At 39.5% G+C, this 26,998-nt stretch overlaps 1 protein-coding gene across 1 annotated transcript in view; it reads right to left on the bottom strand.

Annotated features, from left to right (window-relative positions):
- Pura (Puratrophin-1-like) overlaps positions 1-26,998 on the bottom strand; it is a 1,144,475-nt gene that overhangs the window by 721,634 nt on the left and 395,843 nt on the right. The window contains exon 2 of the mRNA XM_071587878.1: positions 24,819-26,072. Within this exon, the coding sequence (XP_071443979.1) occupies positions 24,819-26,072 (1,254 nt within the window). The remainder of the gene's footprint in view (positions 1-24,818; positions 26,073-26,998) is intronic.

The following is a 26,998-nucleotide window of genomic DNA, read 5'->3' as shown; positions in this document are numbered from 1 at the left end:
TTTTACGTGCTGCGTGCTACATGCAGGAATTCGACGGCGCGCGCGCGGAGTGGAGCACCTCCAGCTACCGCCAAGCCACAACTCCCAGTCCAACCCTCTCGCCACCTCCCATCTCCACCCCCGCATATTTTCCCGGATAGTCCGAGTCATCGGGGTCTAGAGTCCCTTTCACTCGCCCAGGGGAGTGCATTCCCACGGTGACTTGATGGGTGAGTCCTCGGAAATCTGATCGCCCCTTTTAGTTCGCGCGAAAAGTGAAAATTACTTTTGAGAGCAAGAGAAATAAAGAGGGAAGCGGGCATGTAAGATCTAATAATAATAAAGTTTCCAAGGAGTTCCCGCGAAGACTTGAGGTTTTTCCCTTCTCACCCGTGAGTTTTCTCCTGGAGGTTTTTGACGTCATTATTCATTAATTGCGCAAAGTTGTGTTTTTATTTGATGAAATCATTTGATTTGATTGTTCTCCCTCCCGTGGCAAGCAGTAACCCGTAGCTGGAGGGAGAGGGTGAGGAGTTTAAAAATATTTAAAAATATAACTATTTTGGTGACTGAAATATTTCCAGAATAATATAAAGTGAAAAATGAACTTTACCCTTTTGGAAAACTCTCAGGCATTTGGAAAAATGTAATTTCTACAATTTTCTCCACGAATACATCATGCTCTTTAATTTGTTAAAATCAGGTAAAATTCGATGAAAAGACGAGTAAACACACACCATGAACACGGAAAAAATATTAGCCTTAATGATTGTTTTTATTCAATATTGATTTATTAGTTTTGGAATACACATTGTAAAAAAATCGTGGGGTGAACAAGGAGGAATGTTTGTTGAAATGATGAACTCTGAACTCACCTTAGGTGACTAATTATTTGAGCAATATATAGAGTGTAGTAGAAGAATAGTTACACGTCAAAATTCGGGTGCAGGGAGAGAATGAGTTCGGAATATCTACAACGTGGGAGCACATTACACGATTTGCGGTACAATTTCAGTTTGTGGGTCTTAAGCGTCTCGCTAAAAAGTAGCCAAGCAAACCTTTCTGGGTGGTACACTGTTTGAAGAAAGACGATATAGACATACTGAAGACCACTTTCCCTTTAAAAATTAGCCGAGAAAAAGTAAAAAAAAGCATAAAATATGAGGTTCTTGAAGCCCGGAATAATATATCAGCACATTTAAAGAGGAAGTTTCTCAATGCTCCAATGAAACAAGCAGCTAAGTACCTTATCCGGTGGGGGTGCACCGGCGATAAATCATCACGAGCCTGAGAATGAGAAATAGATCGCACCAACAAAAAGTTCCTTTCGGCCAGCAATAGAGCATGGGTCGCTGGGCGTTGGATGTCTGCAAATTATTGTTCGTATAAATCCGCCCCGCAGTTGGCCCATGCTGGAAGAAGGCACACGAGCGCAAATGAGTCGTCGTGGCCACGGAGTTTTAAATGAAATTCCACGTCGCAGACCATTAATCGTGCTCACTCGTGTGAATGATATCCAAATTCCACCCGGTTCATTAGCCTCGATCTTTTAATGATCCTCGAATCACCAAAGTATTAAAAATATCTCTGATAGAATTACCCAAACCGGTCTTGTTTCACACTCGCAGAAGTCGAAAGCATGCCCACGGCCGGGGGAATGCAATTTCAGGAGCTTCCCTTCACTAATGGTTTCCGATATGATGGCTTTCTTAATTCATTTTGAAACCCCTCATCGTACCAAATGATACTAAGGCTAGGTTTCCGCCGAGCCTAGAAAACTCGAAGCCGGAAAGCACGCGCTTGGACTGTTACGATGATTGCAGTGTTCTGTGGATTGGCGGCCGAGGCGCGGGGCCCCGTTTTCATGGACCCGAGCGAAGATTCTCTCACGTTGAAGGCAGCCCCTAGTCCTCATCGTATCAGTTTGCCAATCCCCCGGACAAATTGTCCATTAATTCCTCGAGATTAAGCGGTGGGGAAGGCGGAGAAAGCACACTACATCGGCCCGAGCAGATGGGTCACTCGACGCGGGAAATCTTTGTCGCGAGAAGGACTGCGACCGTAAAACGCCTAAAAGACGCTCGGGAGTTTCTCCTGAAAGGCTGACACATTTCCCCGATTCCGCGCGGGGAGAGGCGTTGAAAGTTGTAACAGCGCTGCTATAATATCGATGGAGTCGTTTTTAACCTTCTTCAAACCGGCGGGTGCGCGGCTCGCCGCTCATCCGTTCTTCGTTTTGTCATCGCAGTTTCCCCACTTGCTGTGAGCGAAATTATTTTTCGCCGGAAAATGGAGAGAAAACACGCGTCACGATCAAAGCGAATTTTCGAAACACGATATGTGATATCGTTGAAGGAGCGGTCGCTGTTTTCACTCATGAAAAATCAATTCAACCGTCATGTCGCTTGGGTAGAAACAGCGCGTTGGCTGAAGCAAGGAGATGAGGAAAACACCAAAAAATATGTAGATATTGTTCTTCCATTTGACAACAATTGGTTGATGGTTATACGTACAGCATGTACTACTCCGAGTGCGTGGGCAGCTATCTACACCGCTAGGGTATGTGACAAGGGGTGATTGCTCACCCCAGGCCTTAAACATCAAAAATTAACTTTCCTTTTAGTATTTTATTTTTAGTTAATACACACAAACACTCTTCTGAAATGCAAAAATAGGTTCACCTAAACTAGGCTCGATCAGTTGGTCTTTCAGCTCCAATGCGTGTGTCTTAACGAACTAGTCAGAGATATTCACATGAAATGAAAAGATAACTTTATACTTGCTTTTTTTTTAAGACTTAAACGATATATATAAAATATCAATTGCTAACTCCATATTTTTTTAAAAACTCTATGGAGTGTTTTCCACCTTTGATGTATTGAAAATGATAAAAAAATGTAACTAGTCGCGGTCTCAAAAAGAAGTACCAATGGTGACCAACGACTGAATGCGATAGAAATAGATAGGATAATCGACAAATTTGCACGTTGAAACAAAGATTAGGTGCATCATGGGTATTCCATATCTAGAATGTGTTCATCCCATGGAACAAGAACAAATTACATTAAAAACCAAAGCAAGACTCTTTTGTTATGAATAAAAAATCATACAGAAGAAAACATTAAAAATTTGATGCTTATACGTAAATGAAAGACAAAGGGGTTGTGGTTCATGAAAATACTATTTTTCTTCATTAAATCGGCAGTAGATGCGGGAAATGATACAGAGAAATTTCATGGCTCCGCTACATTCATAGCCCTCAGACGAGATTTGTTTCCAGCATCATAACCGAATTTGCTTGGCCTTTAAAGAGAAATTCGATTACCGTTTCGTCGTGAACAATGAAAATTGAATGGGCAAGATCAAAGGATTAACTCACAATGGCTGACGGTAGGAAGTGTGAACCTGCAACTGTTAACAAGTGAGGCGATGACAAAAATATAAATATCTGATAAAAAAAGATAGTGACTGAATAAAATATCCAATTGGAACACAACCAGCCCTAAAGGAAATGCAGGAATAAATTTGTTAGTAAAATAAATCAAGCTCAATGCAATAAATCGTACGCAGGGGCGGGATCTCTGCTGAAAAAAAGTAGGTCTGAACAATAAAAACATTCGTACAGATATTTCTTTAGATGGACTGCAGCGATTTGAACGTGGCTCCGGGAACGGAAGTCATCGGCGACTGGTCATTAAGGCAGAGAAAGGTGTAAAACCAAATGCGTCGTTCAATTAAGAGTAGCGAGGGAGGGTAGAAATTTGATGGACTGGATTTGATTTAGCATTAACTTCGTTTCGAGAGTCGATAGATGAGAAATAAAGTCAGAGTAATCGAAAAAAAAACATTTCGTAAGTTTAAATCTCAATATATATGTTAAACAAGCAAACAAATCAGTAGATACCACCGATGCGTTTGATTTTCATTGATTTTTTGCTTTCTGAGATGCGATGGTTGTGTTTAAACAAATGTTCATTGGATGTAAGCCACAGAAAATTTGCAACAGCCGCATCCATTTAGGAACTATCATATACCTGTACCATCCATCAGGATTTTTATTATCATAGATTTCAGCTGAAAAGAGAGATAGGAAGTTATTATTACGGAGCCAATCATATTTGGCCACAATTTAAATATATCGACTTTGAATTAACTCCGTGGCAGTACTAGACATTTTACTGAATACTGTTAGATTTTCCATACACCTTTAATCATTAACCTTTATTCCAAGAAATTATATAACCCCTTAGTTGACTAATAACCGGAGAAAAGAGCAAGAGTTAAGTAATGCGCATGATGGCAAGTTGTTGGGGTAGATATGGAATGCTGTCAGCAGCAATAAACGCAAAAAGAAGATCATAGAGTTTAAATAAAATAAGAAATTAAAGAATTCAATGTTAATTAATGATGAAAAATGAATATGGATTTTAGTTTTCTCAGTTAAAATACCTTTAAATCTACAAGGGGTCTAAATACTGGTCTTCCACTAAATTTTGTAGCATATTTGACTAAAAATTTTATATTTCTGATTTGGAAATTGAAAGTATTCATGAATTGCCTGAAACTCTGAGTAAAATATAAACTAACCACATATCATCATTCTAAAACTAGTTTCCATTCTAAAGGCACGATCAATAAAAGCTTTGTCTTCCATCGAAAAGAGATGAGAAGGAAGATTAATATCATTTCCATTTTTGTATTTGATTCCCATGGACACATTTCAAGTTCCCTTATCCTATCTCGGTTCCCAAGGGCGTGAGAGCATGAGGAATTTCGATTTTTCCACCTTGTTCCATTCGCCGCTCAATTATATCCATTTATTCCTCAATCCATCAAGGCTTCCTATTCATTTGTCTACCCCTTCCACTCACGCCTATGGAAACAAAGCAATGGAACAGAATGTGTCCTTTTAATTTTTTGCTCCTCCCCCACAACAATACTTTCTCTCAAAGATGAGATAGTCGGTCGTCTCCGTCGTCTCACCTCCTCCTCCTCGTAACACCTTCCTCATCCTCTCCGTCTTATCTCTTCCCTTAATGGTGAAAGCTTATTTTGGTGGGCGTGCGGAGAAAGCACGCACGCAGACTAGAGGTTCCCTCCGAGAGAGAGAGAGGTATATAGAAGAGAAGGAGAACCCCTTAATCGCCCCCTCCACCAGTCTCGCCGCCGCCACCCGCGGAAGAAGATCCTGCCGGTGCTGCATACTCCCTCCCACTCTGCACTCCTGCCCCATCTGCATCTCTCCCTCTTCCGACTGCTCCCGATATCGTCCGCTTCCGCGCTAGGATCTAGATCTAGCCGACTCTCGCCGGCACACCTCCCCGTGGGAGAGGCTTTGCACGGGGCCCGGAACGTGAGCGGTCGATAGAGGGTGGGTGGAAAAAGACCCCGGAAGATGGCGAGGAAAGGAGATTAAAAAAGGAAAAATATGGCTTAGGTCGCCGATGCCCCGACCCGACGATCTATTTTAATAAAAAAAATCACCTTCAGTTGTGAAGCATGGCATAAATGAATTCATCTAAAGTTTGCCCGTTACATTTAACTATATTAAATATATTTTTGGATGAATTGACGCGTGAAAATGGCATGTAAGAGTATCTCCAAACAATTATCCCTCACCCTAGTTGTAAACGAATTCCCGAAATGTGGGCCATCAACAAGGGTCCGTTTCTCAAACTTAAAAGTTGGTTTATCAGTCCTTATAATTTCCACATACAGAGAATGGTGGTGGTAATCAATGACGAATTACTTGTTACATACCTACACAATATGTGAATTCGAAAGTATTGTATTACATTAAAAATTGTTAACAAATATTTTTTAAAACAACTTGACAAAGTGGTCACCTTTATTTTCATGGTGTAAATATGACAAGAAACACCTATGTGAAGAATAATAATTTTTTTTCCTAAAAATGAAATCCTTATATATTTCAGCTTATCATTAAGAATTCTCATTGACCCGGCAGAATATTTAAAAAAATACAAATTTGTGTGTTATGTTTATATTTTTGTAATTGCCTGTCATAAAAGCGAAAGAATCAAAGAGAATTCCTGATATCAGCCATACTGAAGAGTCACAGTCAGACAGAGTCAGAAAAAGATTTTCTTCAAATTCGCGCCTCCATTGTGATGATCTCCGATGCTTCAATCTGAACGGAGTCCGTTTCTAGCTCACCTAGGGAGTTTTCTAAATTTTCAATACTACACCAGATGCCCATCCCATTAATTAAACTTGATTATCTTTGGAAAAAAATTAAAACCACTTCTTATAGTGGAACGGAAACAGGCCAGGCATTGGGTCATTAGAACGTATTTCCGTTCCGTCCATCCTTCTTGGTTCCGATAGTACAGACCGAGTACATTTCGGCCCGCGATCAGCCTCAACGACGAAAAAACATCTAGTCATTAGAGAAAGGTTGACGACCTCTAACGTAGGCGAATGAAGGAAACGTTGATGGAGTAGTAGTCTACTTGGTGGTTGGAATTGAAGAAAAAACCAATGCGAAAGGGGTTCAGGAAATTGAAAGGTTTCGGGGAGAGCAGAACCAATGTTCTCGCGACAGCTGAGGGATGAGGTGTTAAGTTCTTTGACTTCCATTGCCCTTGTCTGGGTTGATAATTAGGGCAAAGGAATAAGGACCGAAGCACTGCGAGTGGGAGTTTTTTTAAGGATATTATTGACGATCAATCTTCTTCTTAACGGGCACGTAATATAAGGTGTCCAAACGTGCTTTTGTAATTTTTTTTAAATTTTTGTCCCGCCTACTGCTAAGCTTCTTGAAAGCCACGTCAAGTCAGCGGAGAAACTTCGAAGCGCGCACATCCACTAGGAGAGAAATGGGTGGTCAAGCTCATAGAGATGGAGTGTAAAAAGATTCGATTGATGGATACCATAATAATCAAACAGAACTGCGATTAGTATATATGATTCTGAAACTGAAAAAAACTCGTCCCCAATATTTTTGTACAATTTAGATATTTGATAAAAAGTCTTATAACATTATTTCATGCAGGACTAACGTAAAATGTTTTAAAATTTATGTCCCAAAGTGATTTGATAGTGGAACTGAATTTATTACCCCTTAGAATTATTACATTTATTCATGGTACCATTCTGAAATGTACGCAAAATAGACATAAGTAGAGATCCTCTAGTCTCTCCTTCAAAGCTTCCTCTGTGAAGTTGGACCAGAATTTAAAGAGAGAATTATTTATCCCATGTAAACAACTAACAAGTTAAAGTGATGTAATGACCTCACCATGCCAAATTCCAAAGAAACTGCGGGAGATGCCGCAACAGTAACTTTTAACGGAGTCATCCGCTAATGTGCATTTCAATGCAACAATTTCAGAGTGTAAAAATCATTCGCCAACGGAGATCCCAGTCAAGGCGAATGATTTTTATACTCTGAAATTGTTGCATTGAAACCTCACCATGCATAAATCAAGCGTCCTTTTGTATATGAAGACTCAAAACTTCAGGGTTTTTGAGTCAAGCTAAAACGATACCGCTATCTTTCTTACGAAGAACAATTATAGATACATAAAAAGAGGTCTTTATTTGGGCGAAATTGAGACCTAATGGTCCCTTCTTCCATTTAACCAATAACCCAATTATGAGGTAATAGTTTACCATTTGCTGGCCAAGAGTGCGTGTGGAATTCATGCATTTCTTACAGGAATCCAGTTCTTTCTCCTGCCCATTATTACCCAGAATTTATGGTTCTCTGAATATCACATAGCTTGGTTTGTCCTGGACGAGTCATCTGAAATTGTACGCGGGAACACTCCCAGTCAGAACAAAACAATTTACAAAGTAAACCACCCCTCCAAAAAACTGTCAACTTCAAATCCTCGGGGGTTGAAATCACTCAAGAGTTGAACTTTTCACTCGTGCGACAACTTTTATGCTATCAAAGAATTAAATTATTCTCTTATGATGACAATTCAACTGTGGACACCAATGAAACAGGAGATCTGTTAAAGAAGAGCTCTTTAAAGAATGGGAAAAAAATCTAATGGGAGGGTGCACGACACGCGAGATGCCAGAATAAAAACGGAAATCCTGGTTCGGGCGCACCACAAGGAACGTATATGCTAAGCACCACCACGATTCCACCGGGAAACATAGTTTCCCATTAGACGAAACAACGATGCTCAACAGAGCCGACCCCCTGTATTAATGCACGGGGCACGTAGGAACGCGTGCATGGGACCCTTCCGAGAGGTTATAATTCAGGCGAAAGGGGCGAAGGGGGGAAGAGGGACAGGGCGAGGAGGAGTAAGGGAAGGGATTAGAATTGTGGGTGGGCTGGAGGAAGAGATCGTCTCGTATATGAGGGTGGGAGGAGAGGCCAGCGGATTGGTAGGATAGGGGAGGTCGCAGAGGGAGGGATGAGTAAGGAGTGAGAGAGAGAGAAGGGGGAGGTCAGGACGCGTGTGAGCATGCATGCACGCCAGAGGGAAGAAGGCTGTGTCTCGGTCGTGGGGGTGGAAGGGTGAGGAGGGGGTGGCGGTTGAGCTCGGAGTGGGGAGGGGGACCTGAACGTCCCGAATGGATTGTGGGGTTGAAGTGGAGGTTGAGGACAGCTTACAATGAGGAGGTGAAGTGGGGTGGGAGTGCGGAAGATAGGATACTTTCTTTTTCTTTAGAGACGCACTATACACACATACACAAATCAACGAATGTGTGTGTATGTGTATATATATATATATATATATATATATATATATATATATATATATATATATATATATATATGCTTTCGTAGACGTAACACGGAAGTGCCGAATAGTACAATACACAGTAACACACAATATAGAAACACAAAAAAAGACACTCACACGTATTTTCTTGATATTTCGACGGAAACAATCCGTCTTCCTCTGAAGATATAGAAGTAATGACTTTCAGCATATACTTCTATATCTTCAGAGGAAGACGGATTGTTTCCGTCGAAATATCAAGAAAATACATGTGAGTGTTCTTTTTTTGTGTTTCTATATTGTGTGTTACTGTGTATTATATATATATATATATATATATATATATATATATATATATATATATATATAAACAGGACATATACTATATACTAGACGACCACAGGAGAGGTGGGGAAGGCGGAATCAAGCAGATCACAAGTGCAAAAATTGACCGTTACTTAAACCACGAATCTTTCGACTAGCCGAGCCGATGCTCTATACGCACACACACACACACACATACATACATACATACATACATACATACATACATATATACATACATACATACATACATATATATATATATATAATACATATATATATATAATATATATAGGTGCGTGTGTCTACGTGTGCGACTGTGTATGGCTGTACCTTTCTCTTTCTTACCACTTCCGCCCTCAACAGTCGGGGGAGAAGGGTTTGACGCCTGTAAAGGTGGAGGCATCTATTGGAGGGGGGGAGGGAGTAGATCTGGAGATGGGCGGTCGATGGGGTGGGGTCAGATGATCGCCGATATGGCGCATGAAAACGCGAGGGCACCGCACTCGAGAGTGCTAGAAATGGACGGAGGGAGAGTGAAGTAAAATAAGTGACAATAGGGATCGAAGACACAGCGGCGTGCGATTAAAGTCTCGGCGACTATTGCGAATAAAAAGATGAGCAATAATATCTACATCTACATGAATACCCAGGATTCAGGGTGGGACCGGATTCAGAGCAGGAAACGTCAAAGTGTTACAGTGAAGCATTTTAGAGTAAAAAATGAGTTCAGTTGTTGAAAATGTACAGATCGGAAAATATATGGTGGGTGACGAATATCAGTTGCATGCATAATAAATAAAACAGTTATCACCGCCATATTGAAAAATGCTTGCTTAAATGCCCTCCAATAATCTTCTTTTCTTTTATGATTCTCCTCGTGTCTGAAAATTCTGCAAATAAAACTTTCCAATATATCATAGCTAGCTTAAAGATATCTGGGATTCCTTCCCAACATATTTTCGATTCCATGAATGAAACTTATTTCGGATCAATCCAACATGCTGAATGCGTATGTGGTAGAATTGTGGTTTGAAATAATCAACATAATATAAAGTGCTATCTAAGTTTTATCGCTTTTGATGTAACACATTTAGCAATACGAAAAACAAATTTCCCCCCCTCAAGCAAAGTCAAAATTATCATCTCGAGATACTTATTTGATGAATTGGTCCCTTCTTCGGAAACCCAATCATTTTTTAACAATGATCCTTCTTTTAATTTTTTATAAAGAGACTCCTCATATTATATTTATAATTATACCTATCTAATTATATTTCACAGTCATTCGTCCCATCTCTCAGCACGCCTCGTTCTCTCCGTGGCATTTTGTTAAAATTATACTTTGGATTCAAAATATCATGTTTACGAAAATAGATTCAAAAGTTTGAACAGCATCGCTCGATGCTCGCATAAATGAGTGCCAAATGTTTTTGAAACCAATTAGTCTCACAGAATTCTTATCTGAAGGTGAGAATTGGGGGATTAATTTTCAGTAACTCTATAACGTTTGTACAATTGGTATTAAAAGTGAGGAGGTAGTGACGGGGAGAGAGTGAGAAATGAATTCCTTTCGAGGAACAAAAGCGATCCGAATGCGAAAGAAGACTAAACATGCGGTTTACTCAACACGAATTTCTCAAAAAGGCGGGGGCGGTAAAAGAGAAAATAATAAAAAGCTGAAAACCCAATTTGTGTATTCAGTAGTTGGATTTATTTAGAAGATAGTTATCCTGCGCAACGTAGCTCGTGAAAGTTGCAAGTCTCAAAGCCAACATACCTGTATTTACATAAAACTCCTCTGGGAAATTCATTTTCAATTCAGTTATAATTTAAAACGCACAACAAATGCATTACTTTGCAGAGTAAGTGAATAAGCTTTAATGTACAGCAATCATATTTCTTTGGAACTGCGGCAAATTTAGAGTATTATTACTTACGATGTCCAATGGAAGGGAAAACATGTTATTCATGAGATTAATATCAGAGTAGTTTACCTCAAGTTTAGTAGTTCATTGATCAACCTTTAATTATAAAAATATCGCACATTTCATCTCCGCAACTACATAACGACTAACTGCAAGCCTTAATCTACTAGCAGATACTAATAAATTTGATAAAATACTAGCATGTTTGACCCATGGGTAAATGTTATCTGACTGCTAAAAATAAAGCGAGAGCGTGCTTCCTAGCCATTTTAACAGAAAATGTAACCCCTACTCTCTTGTATAATTTACTCTGATTAAGGTTCAAACTCTCTATACACCATTTATTAAAGATCCTTATGACAGGTAATTTAATAATATTACATACCAACAGAATTGGTAAAACTATAAAAATTGAAGCAGCTTCAAGTTTCTTTTGCAAATCGCACTACTGGAATAATCAATTATAAAGCCGTCATAAATCATAAAACATTAATACTGTTTGTAATTTCTAAGAATAAAAAACTGTAATAGGAAGGGCATGAGACGAGTTTGTTTCATTTTATCCTCATCTATAAAATCAGTCTCCATATTACGCATGACCGACAAAAAACGCCAGTCTCATTGATCTAGTTGGATTACTTATTTAACGAAGGTAACATTTTTTCTGTGCTTTGGTCCGGGGCCCTAGTGTACCTGATTGCCAATAATATTCCAAGGGGCAATATTAGCAAAAAATAATATTGAAAGCGAAGGAACGAGGGAATAAAATTACGTCACAAATAATTATAAGGGACGGCTGGATCGAAAATTTAGCGACAAGGTCGACTTTTTCTTCTTTTTACAATCCTTTTGCCAAGAGTCTATATTTTAAATTGGACACATTCGTCCAAAATGGGCATGAATACGGCTTAGCATGCACCGGGTGAGAGAATGAAGTAACGAGTACAGAAGTGCAATTTTGGATTTAAAAAAATTCAATCTCCCCCAAAAAGTCCACTCCTCTCAATATCCCAGAGGTATTTCATAGTAACGAACTCATGACGTAGGATTATATAGCCATATGTTTATTTTTATGAATATGGTGATACGCGCAGGGCAGTTTAAGTATCGCACTCTGTTACAAATAAAAACCAAAGCCAAATTCTTTCTTAACAACATATTGTAATTGGTAAACGGAGTCCCCTAAGAAATAGAGATTTAAAAACAAAAAAGTTAGTGCTTGAGTATAGTCTTTTTTTTAATCAGGTGGGTTGTATTTAAGATACAAAAGCGGCACAAAAGTACAATAAATAATGTTTTAAATCGTTCACAATATCTGCGTAGATGATAAAATATCGAGTATTTAAAAGAAATAAGGTAGAAAATAGCACTACAAACCATTCTAACACGAAAACGAAATCATAAAGATAGTACTTGTACGTGTGATTGGATGATTATACTTTATAAAATGATACTTAATTTTCATTTTTTAAATCGACTTTTAATTAGTGACTTAGAAGTATAGAAAAAGAATATAATTAAAAAAAAACAAAACCCGAAGATTATATCATAGTGCCCCAAAAGATTATTTTTGGCATAATTTCGATTGTTATTGGCGTAACGAGGGCGACGTAGAATCGGGAAGGATACATTTTTTTTAGAGGTTTGGGGTATATTTGGCCTTAAATGTGTATGAAATAAATTCTTGAGGAGGAGCAGGGAGATTGGAACATCTAATTCATTTGATAACATCAATGAGCTACGTTTTAAACATTTTTTATTCCCAGTTCAAAATATACGCAACAGTAATTCACAATCCTGTTCACTTTCGATCCAAGACAGAAAAAAATTGGGTTGATCTTTCGATAGCAAAAATATCTGTGATAATTGCTTGCTTGCAGCACCTTGGTTTGACAATTTTCAAATATAAATCGACCTTATGCTTGACTCGTGTTTCACATTTACTTCTTCCATCACTGAATTTAATTCATCGCTTATCTTCATTCGTGAAGTCTAACCCCCCATTCTACACACACTTGCGTTTAATATTTAGGTACTTTATAAAGCTCATTTTGTACTACCACACTTAGCTACTGGCCAAAGTTAGTAATAAACTTATATTAGACAAAAAAAATTTGTTGGCAATCCATTATAATAATCGACTTTAACAAAGCGCAAATATTATATTAGAACGTCAGAAATCATACTCAATATTTCAATCGCATGAGTCATTAATAGCAACCCTCCACTCTTTTCTTTTTTATGGTAACTCCCTTTTAGGCCCCAATAGCAACTCTTCCGTCCAAAATCCCTCTTTACTTGGACATTACGGTGGGGCGATCCAAGAAAATACTGTTTCACCGGATGATGCAATCAATGAACGTGTTGATTAAGTCATTCTTATTTGCATGAAGCGGTCCATCAAATATAGCGAGAGTGAGAACAAGCGATGGCGAGAATTTTAAACGAACGAACGAATTATAACTCCTCTAACCTTCATGCAGGTGAAACCCAAAACTTTAAGCAGGTACCCGGGGGCAACCTACCCACTTTCAGGACCCCCATCCTTCGAACTCACGCCGGCGGTGTTATTGCCTCTTCCGCGAGCACATTGTTCGCCGCTAATTCATCGTCCCAAAGAGAAGAAAGTTTTCGTCTTCTTCTTCTTCTGCCGTCGTGGCTTATCGGTGCTTTAGGATCTCCTTGAGGAGAGAAGAGTGCTTTGGAGGGGGAGGGCAGTGTCACTAGGTCATCACGGAATTTTGTTTGCGGCGTGGTACGGGAAGATTTTCGGAAAAGGAGTGGAAAGGAAGAGGATAAAGAGGCGAAGACGAGTGCGTGTGTGGAGGAATTGAGAAGAGGGAGACTAGTGTGAGAGGCCGTCTGTGGGAGAAGCTGGTGAATGAGTGTAGGTATAAGGACTTTTGACAAAAACAACGACAAAAGGCATTCTTATTTCCTGAAAAATAGTTGAAAACATGCTCATAATGATTTCAATAAGTGTTTTTTTAATTGAAAACCTTCATGAAGAGATTTTTTCAACCGAAGAAATGTTCTCTTTATTTTGGTGGATAAATGATGCCTAATAAATTTATGGCATTTATTTAATTGCAAGTGATACATGAAAGCATTATACCCTTAAGTTCAAACAGCAAAAGGTATTGTACCTCAGAACTGTAAAGAATTATAGTGATACCCAATTAAAGAGATGAAAGTAAGGAATGAAACTTAGCAAAGGAGAACAAATTCAGAATAGAACAGATTTCATGAATACATTTAATAAAACGAAGTGATACACCAAAATCCGAGAGGAAGATAAAAAATAAGAAACATGATTTTGCATACTTGCGAGAATTTTATAATAATAATAATAATAATACAACTTTATTGGGGCGATACTGAGACTAGATAGTCCCTTCTACCACCTAACCCCTAAAGATATTCGCTCGAACAGGGACTTGAACCCTGTGGACTTAAGTTAAAAGCTTAATGCTCAACCGAGTGAGCTATCAGGGCTCATTTTTGTTATGTATGAGCACTGCATGATTATAATATCTCCTATAATGAATCATTTAAGACTGACTAGATCACCTTCTACAACTCACGTGTACTTTTAAGATCTAAAGTCACCACACCAAATGCCTAATGCAAAGCAAAAACCACACACACTTAGGTAGGCCTTTTTAGGTCTTAGGTTCGCACATTTAGGTATTCTATAGTTTGATTAAAATGTTAAAGAAAAGCATCCACCCGTTGACATGCTCCACCGGAGATTTTAACTTAGCGCTGATTAGGTACAGTATGTAGAATGCATTTTGAACTCAAAGAGTAAGATGATTTCCATCAATTGTGTTTGGAATTCCCATGCCAGCCAGTCATATTTTTAATTTTATTTGAGAAATTCACAAACTGACCGTTTGTTTATTTTAGCCCTGTAATACCTTGAAATTCTTTTTTACTGCGAATACTTATCATTAGTTGAGACCAAACCACATGACATAAGAAAACATGGATATGTTCCCGGTGGCACGATGCATTTAAAACTCCGACTGATGGTGTATACTTATTTAAACAACCTTATCACTGCATTTCTACGTTAAAGTTTAAAACATGACCATCGTCAATTATTTAGCTTCCCACTCTTTTTCAAAAAAACAACTGACCTCCGGGGGAAAACGCGTACGAAAATAGTGATTAAACTCGCAATAATCAAATTTTTTTCGTTGGTATCGGAAATCTACATGCGGATATATCCATATAAAAAATTTAATCTTTAGTATTAAAAATAGAATCAAGATTTAAAAATTTTCCGTCCATGAATTCCAAAATTGTCGAACTGAGACTCATATTTGACTAATAAACTAATTTAAATATATATGGAATTAGGCAGAAAACGTTTAGATTTTATAATTGGAAGAGTCAGTCGAAATAAAGGTGTCAAAGCGCTTTGATGATTTTGTAAAAATGTTTTCTTTTTAAACTACATCATTTTGATGTAAAAATATCCTAAACTGCAACCACGTAGAGATTTTACATCAAATAGAAAACTGCGATCGCAACAGTGGATTGCCATGATAAGTACAACATCAAGTATCTACGTTGTCTCTAAAAACTGAGAGGCAAACTTTCCAAAAGAAAGCTAGCGGGCATATTTTCAAACGCGATGCATTCATAGAGCTAAATTCAATTTAGCAAACTTACTTGAACTCCGAAGAGCCTGTTATCTAAACAACCATACGCCTGCTTAAATGGCATGGCGCAAAGGAGGACGCAAATCCTTGAGAACCGATCAATCACGAGTCAAAAGACGGCATGAAACTTGGGCCACTTCCTCCCTCGCCATTCAATTGAATTCCTCTCTCACTTCTGAACCTGAAAGCCTCGAAGCTAACTGGTGATTGACTCTCGGGGTTCAACGAGGCACCGCCATTGACGAGCGCTATTGCGAGGAGTCGCAAAGACGTACATACCTATGAGCCAGCGGAACGATGCGCGCCCCGCCCGGACGATTTATTTATTTATTTTTTTATATCCTTCACCCATCCATTCCCTGGGACGACCCGCGCCCTCCATTGCAAACCGTGCACATTCATAACTACCTTCGCATGTCCCCGACAGTAGATCGCTTCGGGGGAGAGAACGCTAGTCATTTCGAAGGAACGGGGTGTTCTGTTTTTTCTCCCTGTCATCACGAGATGGAATTATTACTTCGCACTCCAAGAAGGCGACGTTGAATGCTCGAATACCCAGAACCCTTTTACGTTTAGGCTGTAATCATCATTTCTCGACGAAAAACGTGATTTCAGTAAACTTTTTGTTTTAATTTAGAGTTTGATGTTTAATTTTGTTTTGAGTAGTTTCCGGCGTAATGTGGTGGAATTTGAACATAATAAAGAAAGAATAGTAACAATTTTCAACCATATATTATCTAGTGAAAAATTGTCAGTTTGTCTCCTTATTATCCCGTTACTGTTTACAAAGCAAATTTAAGATTGAAAATTAATCATAGGCCTACCAAAAGATGAAACAAGGAGACGACTTTACAATATACGAGAATATCGAAATAGAACTAAACCTAACCATAGCCTGGAAAAATCAATTAGCCACACTTTCAAGAGGAAAATGAGTGATAGCTTAAACTCAATGGTATTGGCTGCAGTTAATTGTGTTCTCTGTTCGCCTGTTTCCAATCAGGTTTAAAAATCTGATTTTCCAAATATATTTTCATCCTCAACCATTCTTACATCTTGTTCATTGCTTTTCAAAATTGATAATTGTTTTTTAGAATGGGCAATTGCTAAGAAATAATTTTCGGTCATTGAGTACTTTTGTCAATCAATATGAATGATGAGATTGTACATTCATATTAAGTTTCATTATTAATAGAAAAAATGTTAGTGACAGAAATAAATACTGAAATTTTCATATTACTGGATCAAACTAAATGGAGCATGCTTATTCCTATGCTTATATCTCCTTGGTGAATATCTACACGGATAAGATCTCAGTGTATACATTTCAGATATAGACTGGAAAACGAAGAAAATATTCAGCATACAAGCTGTACATGACTCACTAAATCCAAAATAAAAATTAGCACTTGAGGAACAGTAATGAATTGAACTATGCATTTCACGTGAAAAAACTTATGAAATTGTTTTTGATTGTTTATAAGTCTCGAAGAAAGACGACGCGTACTTAATTTTTGCGGTCAATCTAATGAGACGGCGCGGAATAAAAGACTGTTCGAAATGTTTTCCCAAACAACCATAGCGACAATGAGCAAGATTCTTGGAGAAAGTGCGGATTAAAAAAATGAAGATGGTTTACTTAAAATTTATCAAAGGTCCTGACTATTTCCTGGGAATGTAAGAGAAAAAAAGGGAGGGAGAAAGAGGGAGATGGCGGAGAGGGGGGACCCGGAGGGAGAGGGAGGAAGGCGTATGTATGGTGGGAGGAGAGAAGGAGGTGGGGACATGGGAAAATGCCTGGATTGGATGCATCGCAATAAAGATGGCATCGGGATGTGGGATGGATGAGCCCCCACTCGTGGGTTAAAGGATGTGGACGGAGGGTGAGGAGAGGGGGACAGGGAGGAGGAGTGAGGAGAAAGACGGAAAACTTTCCCCGGGGTAAACTCACGATTCGTGGAGGGGTGGTCGGCGGGTTGGAGAGTGCGGAATGAATCGACCGATAGGCCATGGTGCTTCGAAGGCGGTATAGGGAGGAGGCCTTGGGGAGAGGGTAGGAGGAACTGGCGGTCGAAGGAAAGGAAAGGGTAACGGCGCGCGCTAGAGGCGGGGTGGATGAGTGAGAAGAGGAAGGAACAGTGGATTGAAACGAAAGAAAGTGAGATAAGGCAATGAAAGTGACGTCGAATTCGGACCTAGCGAGGGCCTCAGACTTCGAGGTAAAACAGCGGGAGGATTAAATGTAAAAGACTCGACAAATATTGAAGTCACTAAATTCAGAGTGCTTCGGAAAATTAATTGACGACAGGCTCTGCGTAGTAACTACGTTTTAGCACATCTCCTGCTAAATATTCCGACTTCGACCAGGTAGACATGATTAAAACATACCAATACAAATCTTTACCATGAGACAAAGCCATACCTATTCCACAATTCATTCCACCGCTCACTCATTACTCTCGTGAATTTAACATTTTCGGCCAAATGTAGTTGTAGCCATTCGTAATAATTACATGAAGATATTTATCAAACTATGATATTAATTAGTGGGAAGGAATTATGGAATGATTGCAGATATCTTTATAAAATTAAACACTCCTATAGTTTATGATAGGTATGATGATTCTATTGCAACGACGTCGTCGGCACTCGACACAAGTATTTACAGATGTGAATACTTCACATGTTTTATAATTGGTCGTCCCCGTAAATTCTTCCAAAATCGTCTGCACAAAAAAGAGAAGTGGTCTAAAAGGAACCTTAGGGATATGACCGAGCAGAACTAAAATTAAGCGACGGAATGTAAACGGACGGCAGGGAAGAAAGAGCGGCGTAATGGCTTGTAACATAAGAAGAGGAATGTGGGTTAGGCAGAGGGAGAGAGAGATGATGGCCGAGATGCCGAAAGGGAGAGTAAGTAAGGGGAGGGTTAACAGAAAAAGGAGAGGTCCGAGCTTAAGATTCTTCATGATTGATAGCCCAAGGAAGATCTTATCGGCGCTAAAATTTATTTCTCCCCTTTATGTTTATAGTTTTCTACCCGTTCATCACAACTCTGGGACGATAATTACTCTGGTGATGGGACTATACGTGAAAGGGAAACGCATTATGAACATTTTTTATTACTTTCTATTCTATTGATAATATTGACTGATAATCATGCTCGCTGATAGATTCGACATACATATTTTATCTCTCAAAACTATTAGATTTTGGAGAATTTTCTAGCACCGTTTTATGCGGAGAAGATGATTCTGTAATGTAAAATAAATGTTTTGATACATAGCTTAACAATGAGCATAGGGATAAAATCATAGATTTCTTTTTTGTTGCAATGCTTTCTGACTGAAAAAATTATCAGTTAAAAATAATATAATGCTCTATTGGTGATAAGTGGTGGCAGCGTCTGGAGAAAAAAAAAACGGTCGTGACTTTGGATAATTAAACTTTTTAAATGACTTTAAGTGACTTTTAAATAATTAAATGAATTAATTGCCTCTATTTTGCACTAGCTATGAAGTACATAGCAAATTTAACTTTTATGAGCATGAGTTGAGTGAAAAATAATTAATAATTTAAGTAGTAACTATGGCAAATAAATTAGATAATAATTACTTATAACGCGCTTACATCTTCTTCAAAAGATTGTATATATTAGGAGCTGCCATAAAAGTATGTGGATTGATAGATAATTATTGAGTAAAGAAACGGATGGCTTGATCATGCAAGACATAATAGTCTCACTTGTGGGTCTGCAAGGTAAAAAGATGTTTGATCAAAAGTTTTTATAAAATTTAAGATCCCATCACGACCTCGCTTACCAATTAATGGGATAGGAAAATAATTCTACGGCAAAATTGTACTTATAACTGTCTTTTCCTGTAGTTGAAGTCCTTCGTGCGTATTTATTACCTTTTTGAGTTTCGTGCCTCATCCATGGAACATATCCAAGGTGAGCTTGCTTTAAATTACAGATTTGTCCACGCAAACCATTACGGAGCATTCAGAGAGATGCTCAGAAACTGATGTTAGATCAGAGAAAAAACTAGGAAAACATGTTACGGAGGAAACTCCAAATTATGAAAGAGTAAAGTGACCAACTAGTCTATGAAATTTTCGAACACCTGACTAAAAATGCATCAACGACTTTCTCTACAAACTTAGTCAATAGACACGTAATGAAAAAGGTACCAAATTCCATGCTTTTCATATCCGCATCAAATAGTATTCTCCAATCACATGAGATTGGTTCTTTCCTAGTTAATTCCAGTGGAAGAAACAGAAGATTAAAAACAACAGGAAGGAGAGATAGACACAAAAAATGGGAAAGAGGAATTAAGAGTATGAGCATGATTGTAAGTAACGGAGACGCACGGTAGAAAAATTATGAAATGACGAATGGTGACCTAGAAGGAAGAGGAGGAAGGGAATGGTTTGCAAAGAGTTTGTAGCGCGGGTCCCTGATGTTGTGAAACGGTACGTTAAATGGTGGTGGTGTATGATGGCGTGTATGTCCGAGGTACACTCGACCGCATCTTGCTGCGCGAGGGGTCTTCGAAGAGGGGATCACAACTTCTTGGTTGACCTTTGCCTCAGACCCGAAGGGGGGGAAGGGAGTGCTAAGGGGGAGGAGGAGGAGATGAAATAGGATACACAGCCCTCTGAAACGGAAAATTCTGTTTTCTTAATTATTCTTAGTAAACTGAGATTGCGATCGAAGTCTCGGGTAGCCTAGGGAGAAAACGGGATGCTTAGTCGCTACTGTGCTATCTCTAGGAAGTGGGAGAGCGTTGCAAATAGAGGAGAGAATTTTCCTGAGGCGAGGTAATGGTACTAATTTATTTATAATTTTTACATTTGTTTGGTTTATTCATGTTCACGATGTTGTCATCCGAAGACGGTTTTATAGTTATTAAATGAAATCATAAATCAGCGAAATAATGTCTAACAAACTATTAAAATCATCATAAGATTAAAATGAACATACTGTTCTGTTAAAGCTGAAATGAACAGTTTTAACGTGCATCATGAGCGAATCATCAAATGTCACAATAATTTAATAAATCTCATCCTTATTTCTAAATGATACCGTTCTTAACAGTTTAATGACTAATAGTGACTTTAGAAATGCGTGCATTCATGTAAGCACTGTTTTAAAGTAATCTTAAATGAAAATGTAAAAGTAGTAAACTGGATCATTGCAGGTATGAAATATCATTATATTTAAAGGTTAGAAATTAGGCATATATTAAAATTATTTTTTAATTTCCTTTAAATTGAGAGTTTCAAGCCTAAAGGGAAAGAAATATTCGTTCGTCAGTTTCTACTTTGCATAAGATGTTTCATATACTTTATCCTAATAGTCAACGAATCTAAAATTAAGATCCGTTACTATTAGGTTATAATCTTCAAATCTTCTTCAAAGTAGCCTAATCCCTTAAGCATTGGAACTTTGGTGGTAACACGCGTCTGCGTCTAAACTTCCGATATTATTTATTTGACTAACTCGCCATATAGAAAGCAATGCTAGAAGCATTCTGTCTATAGTTGTAAGTTTCTGGAAAACATGAAAGATTAAGTAGTTTAGATTTACTTGCATTAAATATTAAGACTATGTATCTTTTTCGTTTGATTATGACATGAATACTTCCCATTAACCGTCATGACACAATTATCTCAAAAGTAATAAGCTGAGCGCTTTGGAATTGGAGCAGGACAAGAAGTCGCTTTCTCGCCCAGACAAATATAAAGGCGACCATAATAAAAACATTTGGAAAGCCTATTATCCTATTCCGTTAGGGAGTCATCCTTTCACTACTTAGCCGCATGAATATTTACATTATCTACCCTTTCGGTTCATCCGTATAATTGAAATGGGAGGTCAAAAGACAAGTTTTTCGGCTCCAACCCACCCTCCTCGACATCGCAATATCGACGTCGTTAGACTGCCTCCCGCTCCCGTCCGCACCTCCCCAAATGGGCGAAGACTCCACAGAGCGCGCGCGCGTGCGTGGGTTGCACAAGCGTAATGCTTCTCTAATGCACGATGGCCGTAAGCCATCGCCTCCGCCGACGACCCCGCCACCGGCTTGCTTCACCCCCTTCCCCAAACAGCGTTCCCTGTACCCCCGCAACCACCGTTCCCCATTTAATCGTGCATTGTTATTGCCTCTCTTTCCCCGCGCCTCCTAACCGACGCGTCGTGTTATGGTCCCTTGTTTTCCGCCGGGAAGAAGAAGGAGAAAAGAGGCTGAGGGCACGGTCGGGAGCGCTTGCGGAGGGGGTGAAGGAAAGGCAAACAGAGTTGTGAGTACTGTCGCAGCCGCCTTGGACACGCGGAGTCGTGATTTGCGCGAGGGTTTCGCTCAGTTTTTTCTCTCTCTCGTTCTCTGTGGCATAGCGGTCGCGAAAGGGCTACACTGGATGGATGGCTTGTGAGAGCAGACACTACTTTAACGGTGATATATCGCGAGAAATTTAGAAGGTGAAGGAAAGGCCAAATATGTATGGAGCGCGGAAAGAAGTCGGTTATACGGGAGGTCTCAAGGAGGCTGGGGCCTTCCCTTCAGGAGCCCTCCCTCCCCATCCTAACGACCCTGACGGTGTCTTACGGACGTTGAAGTCTCCCGGGCGTTAAAGTCTCCCAAAGTCTCCTGTCGTTTGCCTCACTGCTCTCGCCGCCGTGGCGGCAACGGCACCCCCTTGTCCTGACTCGTTCTCCTCTCGACCGTCCCTCTCTGTCCGTCGGGCGACTTTACATTTCCCGTTCGATTTCCCCTTTTGTTCTCGCTCTCCACGGGAGGCGGCACTCGAGGAGCCTTTTTTTTTAATCTTCGCCTCAAGGGGCTCCAATGTTGCAAACACTCTCACCCTTTCCTCCCTTACCAGTGAAAAAGGAGCCGACAAACACGCGCGAATTCATAGAGGGTGCCGCAATCGTGAGGCGAAAAATTAGAGAGAACGGAATAGACTGGGTAGGGAAAGGATCATGAAGGTGGTGAACTGGGCGGAAAAGGTTTATCTTTCCTTCGATGGGGAAGGTACCGTTATGGAATTTCTGGTGACCATATGGCATGATTACTCCGTAAAAAACCTGATGGATATAAGTTGTGTCATTGATTTTTTAATTTGATGTATCCACTTGCACAACAGCTGTGATCAAGGTGTGTAGGTGGTTTTTATTCATATGCTTATGCTCTATGCAGGTAATAAGCGATTTGCGGTTAGGAGACGCGACAGCCAGTTCATATTTCCTAGTGGCTACATTGTGTGAGGCGGCAGTTACTCTTTGAACATCAATGTTAACAGTTATGTCATTATAGGCAGGGTTTTAGAATTAAAATGTCTCAACTTTTGGAAACGTAAATGTAAAGATATGAATGACGAAAAAATTATTCAATTAATCACAGTAGTATAATGCGAATAATAAACAGTAAATTGCTTTCGCTACTAGAGTAATTTTACTGCGTCATAAAACCCGTTGTATTTCTAATTATATGAATGGCAATGAAAATTAAACAAAAGCCTAGCTATTCAAAATATGTTTAATTTAAGGCGAGTATCGGAAAAAATTTCAAAACCTATGTTATGTAAACGCATTTTAGTCAGTCCATGAAGTCTTTGCCAGGCCTCCTATAATGAGGGAATAGCCCTGAATTGTAGAATTGGGATCTCATTCTGTAAGATTTTGTGTAGTTAGATCAAAAAACAACGAAGGCGAAACGGGTTAGCTCCAGTGAAAATTACGATTAATTGAGTACATTCGATGCACTTTAGTATTTCAAAATGTGTCTGCAACATTTTTTTCTTAAGACGATCCACAATATCAAACTCTAATACGTGGGTTGGCGTGGGTTTTGGACATTAAATCTTTTGTTGAATTTATTTGTAGTAATAATAATAAATAAACAGAACAGACCTTTTCCCATTGTTATATATACTAAAAAGACATTGTTCTTTGTTAAAAATGCTGAAAATAAAATTTCAGTGAACATGTGTTTGTATACTTACCCCTATGTCCAAAAATTTATGCTTGTACGTTGCTAGATGTTGACACATGGGTGTCATATTTAATGACACGTATCTTTTGAGAGAATGATCTATGGATTCTTTACTAGAAAAATATTCTACAAGAATAGTTCTACGGCGGGGGGCAAGAGAATCAAATTAAAAGGCGTCCCGCTGACTTCCATATATTTCAAACCAACTCACCCCACAACACCGTTATACGTTGGGTAAGAAAACTGGAAACAATGTGTCATCCGAGAAAACCTGATTCTTATTAGGCCGAACTTCAGGAATTGAATTATACGTATTATATCAGGAAGTCAAGGCAAATATTTATTACCTATTGTAATTCAAGCCATTTGGAATACATGACTGTTAATTAAATGGAGGAAATGAAATAAAATTAAATATAATATTCACAAAAATATACTTAAATGTAATATTTCCAATTCCCCTTTCCATGAAAAATAAAGGTCTAACTTAATAACATCAAAAAAGTTGACTTATTAACGTAACGGCTGAAAGGTGCTAAAAAATAATTCTTTTCTCTCGGTCACTATAGGTGATAGTTACTATTTTGTTAATAAAATAAGTCAATTTCTAACTACACTCACACACATATGTATATATATTTATAAAAAATAATAATTAGCCTGATGGTCAGTTTGGTAGGTGATGTTTACCCAATGACTGCAGGGATACCTGATGGGATAGAGGGAGATTCAGTATCTACGTTAAACATTCAACATTTGCTAGAATTTAATATTCAGACCTACCTGAAATTGTACAGCCAGGAGTAAACCTCCATTTAGACCTATTCTCGTGTTGCCATTCTAAAAAAATTGGCGTCGCAAAATTGATGATACTACTGAATATTGCGAAGAAGCATGCGAATAGTGCTAAAAAGTTGATATCTTTTGAATTCTTAAATATTGAAGTTACTCTAACAAAATTTCAAATATTATATCAAGTGACACAAGTGTCATAACATTGTCTAAAGTATACGACTAATTTTTTGGATTGCACCTTAATTTTAGAACACCCACGCTCGTCAGTGCATTAAATTGCAAATGCGGATAGATTTGCTATTTTAGCCTTCCGCTCTGGGTTATGATTTGGAAAATTAACGCGGACTTTTGATTTCAGAGGTGACTATGTTTGTTAATTTAGTGTTCCAATGGTAAGAGGAAATTTGTACTCACCTCTGACAGGCAGAGGGCACTGGGACACGGGGTAGCGCACTTCTGGGGCGCCGTCAGGTCGTCGTACTCGTCCACTTCTTCGCTCACTATGGACGAGATGGAGTCCAGAGACGCCAGTGAAGCCGCTGTGTACGGAATTACGGCCGTGCTGTTGGCCGTACCTGAATTCGCCCCGCTCACTTTGCCATCTTCCTTCCGCTGAATACCTGACGGTACAGCTGTGGAGACCGGCTGGGACGGCGGAACCTGTAGTGGATTCAGCAGTATCTGTGAGCTTGTTGTTGGGACCTTGGAATCCTGGACCAAGGACAGAGACGTGCCCCCCTCCGTTCGAGAATCCAAAACTTCTGTCCCCACGCTGCCACCACGGCCGGAATCCGGAGGTGGCGACGCAACTGCCGTAGTCCGGGATGCCGTGTCACAGCCGTCATCCTCGAGAGATGCTCCGCGGTCTGCCACGGACGAAACGTCTCTGTCGTCTCTGGCGGTCGCGGTGGACACGGCTTCCTCGCAGACGCTGACTTCGTCCAGATCGAGTGTGGACGACCCGTAGACGCTGCTAGCTCTGCCTATACTGTTGCCCATTCTGATTTCGATAACCGTAGACTCTACGAGCTTTTCTGCATCATGTGTCTCCCCAGTGGGAGACAGAATAGTGAGCACTGGGGCTGCCAACGGCTCAGGAATTTGGTTCAAGATAGGATCCGGAGGAATTGGCCCGTAGAAATGACTTTCCAAAACTTCCTCACCACCGTAAGGACTACCGCTCCGTGAGCACTCCTCTTCCACTTCCTCCTGGACTGTTGAGATTTCCCTCACGGAGGAAGAGGGATGGTAATGCACGGGCGCCGGGACGCAATAATCATCTGTGTATTGTTGGTCGTACTTAGGTACGTAGCCGCTCGAACTGTTTTGTTGACCTCCGGATAGGCGGCTGAAATCCGGAGGCGGTGGCCTCGGAGGTGGTGGAGCTTTCCGTTTCCGAGGGCTGCTGCCTTTTCTAGTGACCGCTGCTCCGATTGGTCTCGCTTCCGGTTGCCCGTCCCCGTGATCTCCTCCACCACCGGATCTGTACTTCTTAGGTTGTCGGAGGCGTTCTCGTCCTTCGGGGATGGGGTCATTCAGAGAACTGCGGCCGTAGGGTCGAGTGGTTTCGTCCTCCGAATCGGCAAGGGCTGCATGTGCCTGAGGTTCTGGAGGTGGGCCGATCGCGGGGTGATGCGAGTCCTTGGACACTGGGCGGTCCGAGTTTACCTGATGGTGAGACAAAAATAAAGAAGCCGTTAATCTCATTTTCCGCTCTCGTACAAATATGCAAATCGTTAGGCTGTGTTAACTTATCCGAGCAAAAAACGTGAGGAACTTAAGAAGTAATTCATTAAGATACACATAAGGATTCTAGTATCTACGGATAGTTCATGGGAAAAGTGAAAAAGAAAACAATGTACATTTGATCTTGAAGAAAATAAATGCAAGGTAAATGAATAGACAGAATAACTAGTGACTAAAGGATAAAATATAGGATATGAGCAAATTCTACGGAAATCACAGGAAACGAGGGATAGATTTATCGAGCACTTGAGCTGTAATGAAATGCATGTATATTCCCTCAACTGTAGCGTTATTGAGAATCATTGCCGATGACTATGATCTTCGTCATTCATTGCGTTAATTATGGCTCGCCACACACCTAATATAACCGATTCGGAATACTTTACAAAGATAATGGGATATTGTCATATAAAACATCTTTCATATATTACTGTAATGAAAATTAACTAGCGTTTAAAACACAATTTTGGAGCAATGAATAGGATAAGACCACCGACGTGTACCCTAAGACTGCTCATTAGTTCATTCATGGATCGTAAAACGTTTATTCCTCCAACTATATTGGTAAAGCTATCTGATTAATAAAATGAATGCTGGCATTGCGACTGTGCCTTTCTCCTTTAAGTCGTCGACTTCAGCGATGATGTAGTTGGTGTCGTAGTGTTGAGTGGAGATTTTTCAAATTTGTATTAGGGACCTAAATCGCTAAATTCCTATTATCATACACTTGATAACAAAACCTAGTACTTACGTTAAACTGAATATTACGCAATAAAAATAACTACAAAGAGCCCATCAAATATTTACCAACTGTTTGTAGCATAGGATTTTCGTAAGAGACAAACGGA

Source organism: Hetaerina americana, unplaced genomic scaffold (genome assembly GCF_022747635.1).
Source record: "Hetaerina americana unplaced genomic scaffold, ioHetAmer1.1.p SCAF_3, whole genome shotgun sequence".
In the NCBI taxonomy this organism is placed as follows: domain Eukaryota; kingdom Metazoa; phylum Arthropoda; class Insecta; order Odonata; family Calopterygidae; genus Hetaerina; species Hetaerina americana.
Note: the sequence above shows the minus strand (reverse complement) of the source record. Positions and strands in the feature narration are given on the sequence as shown.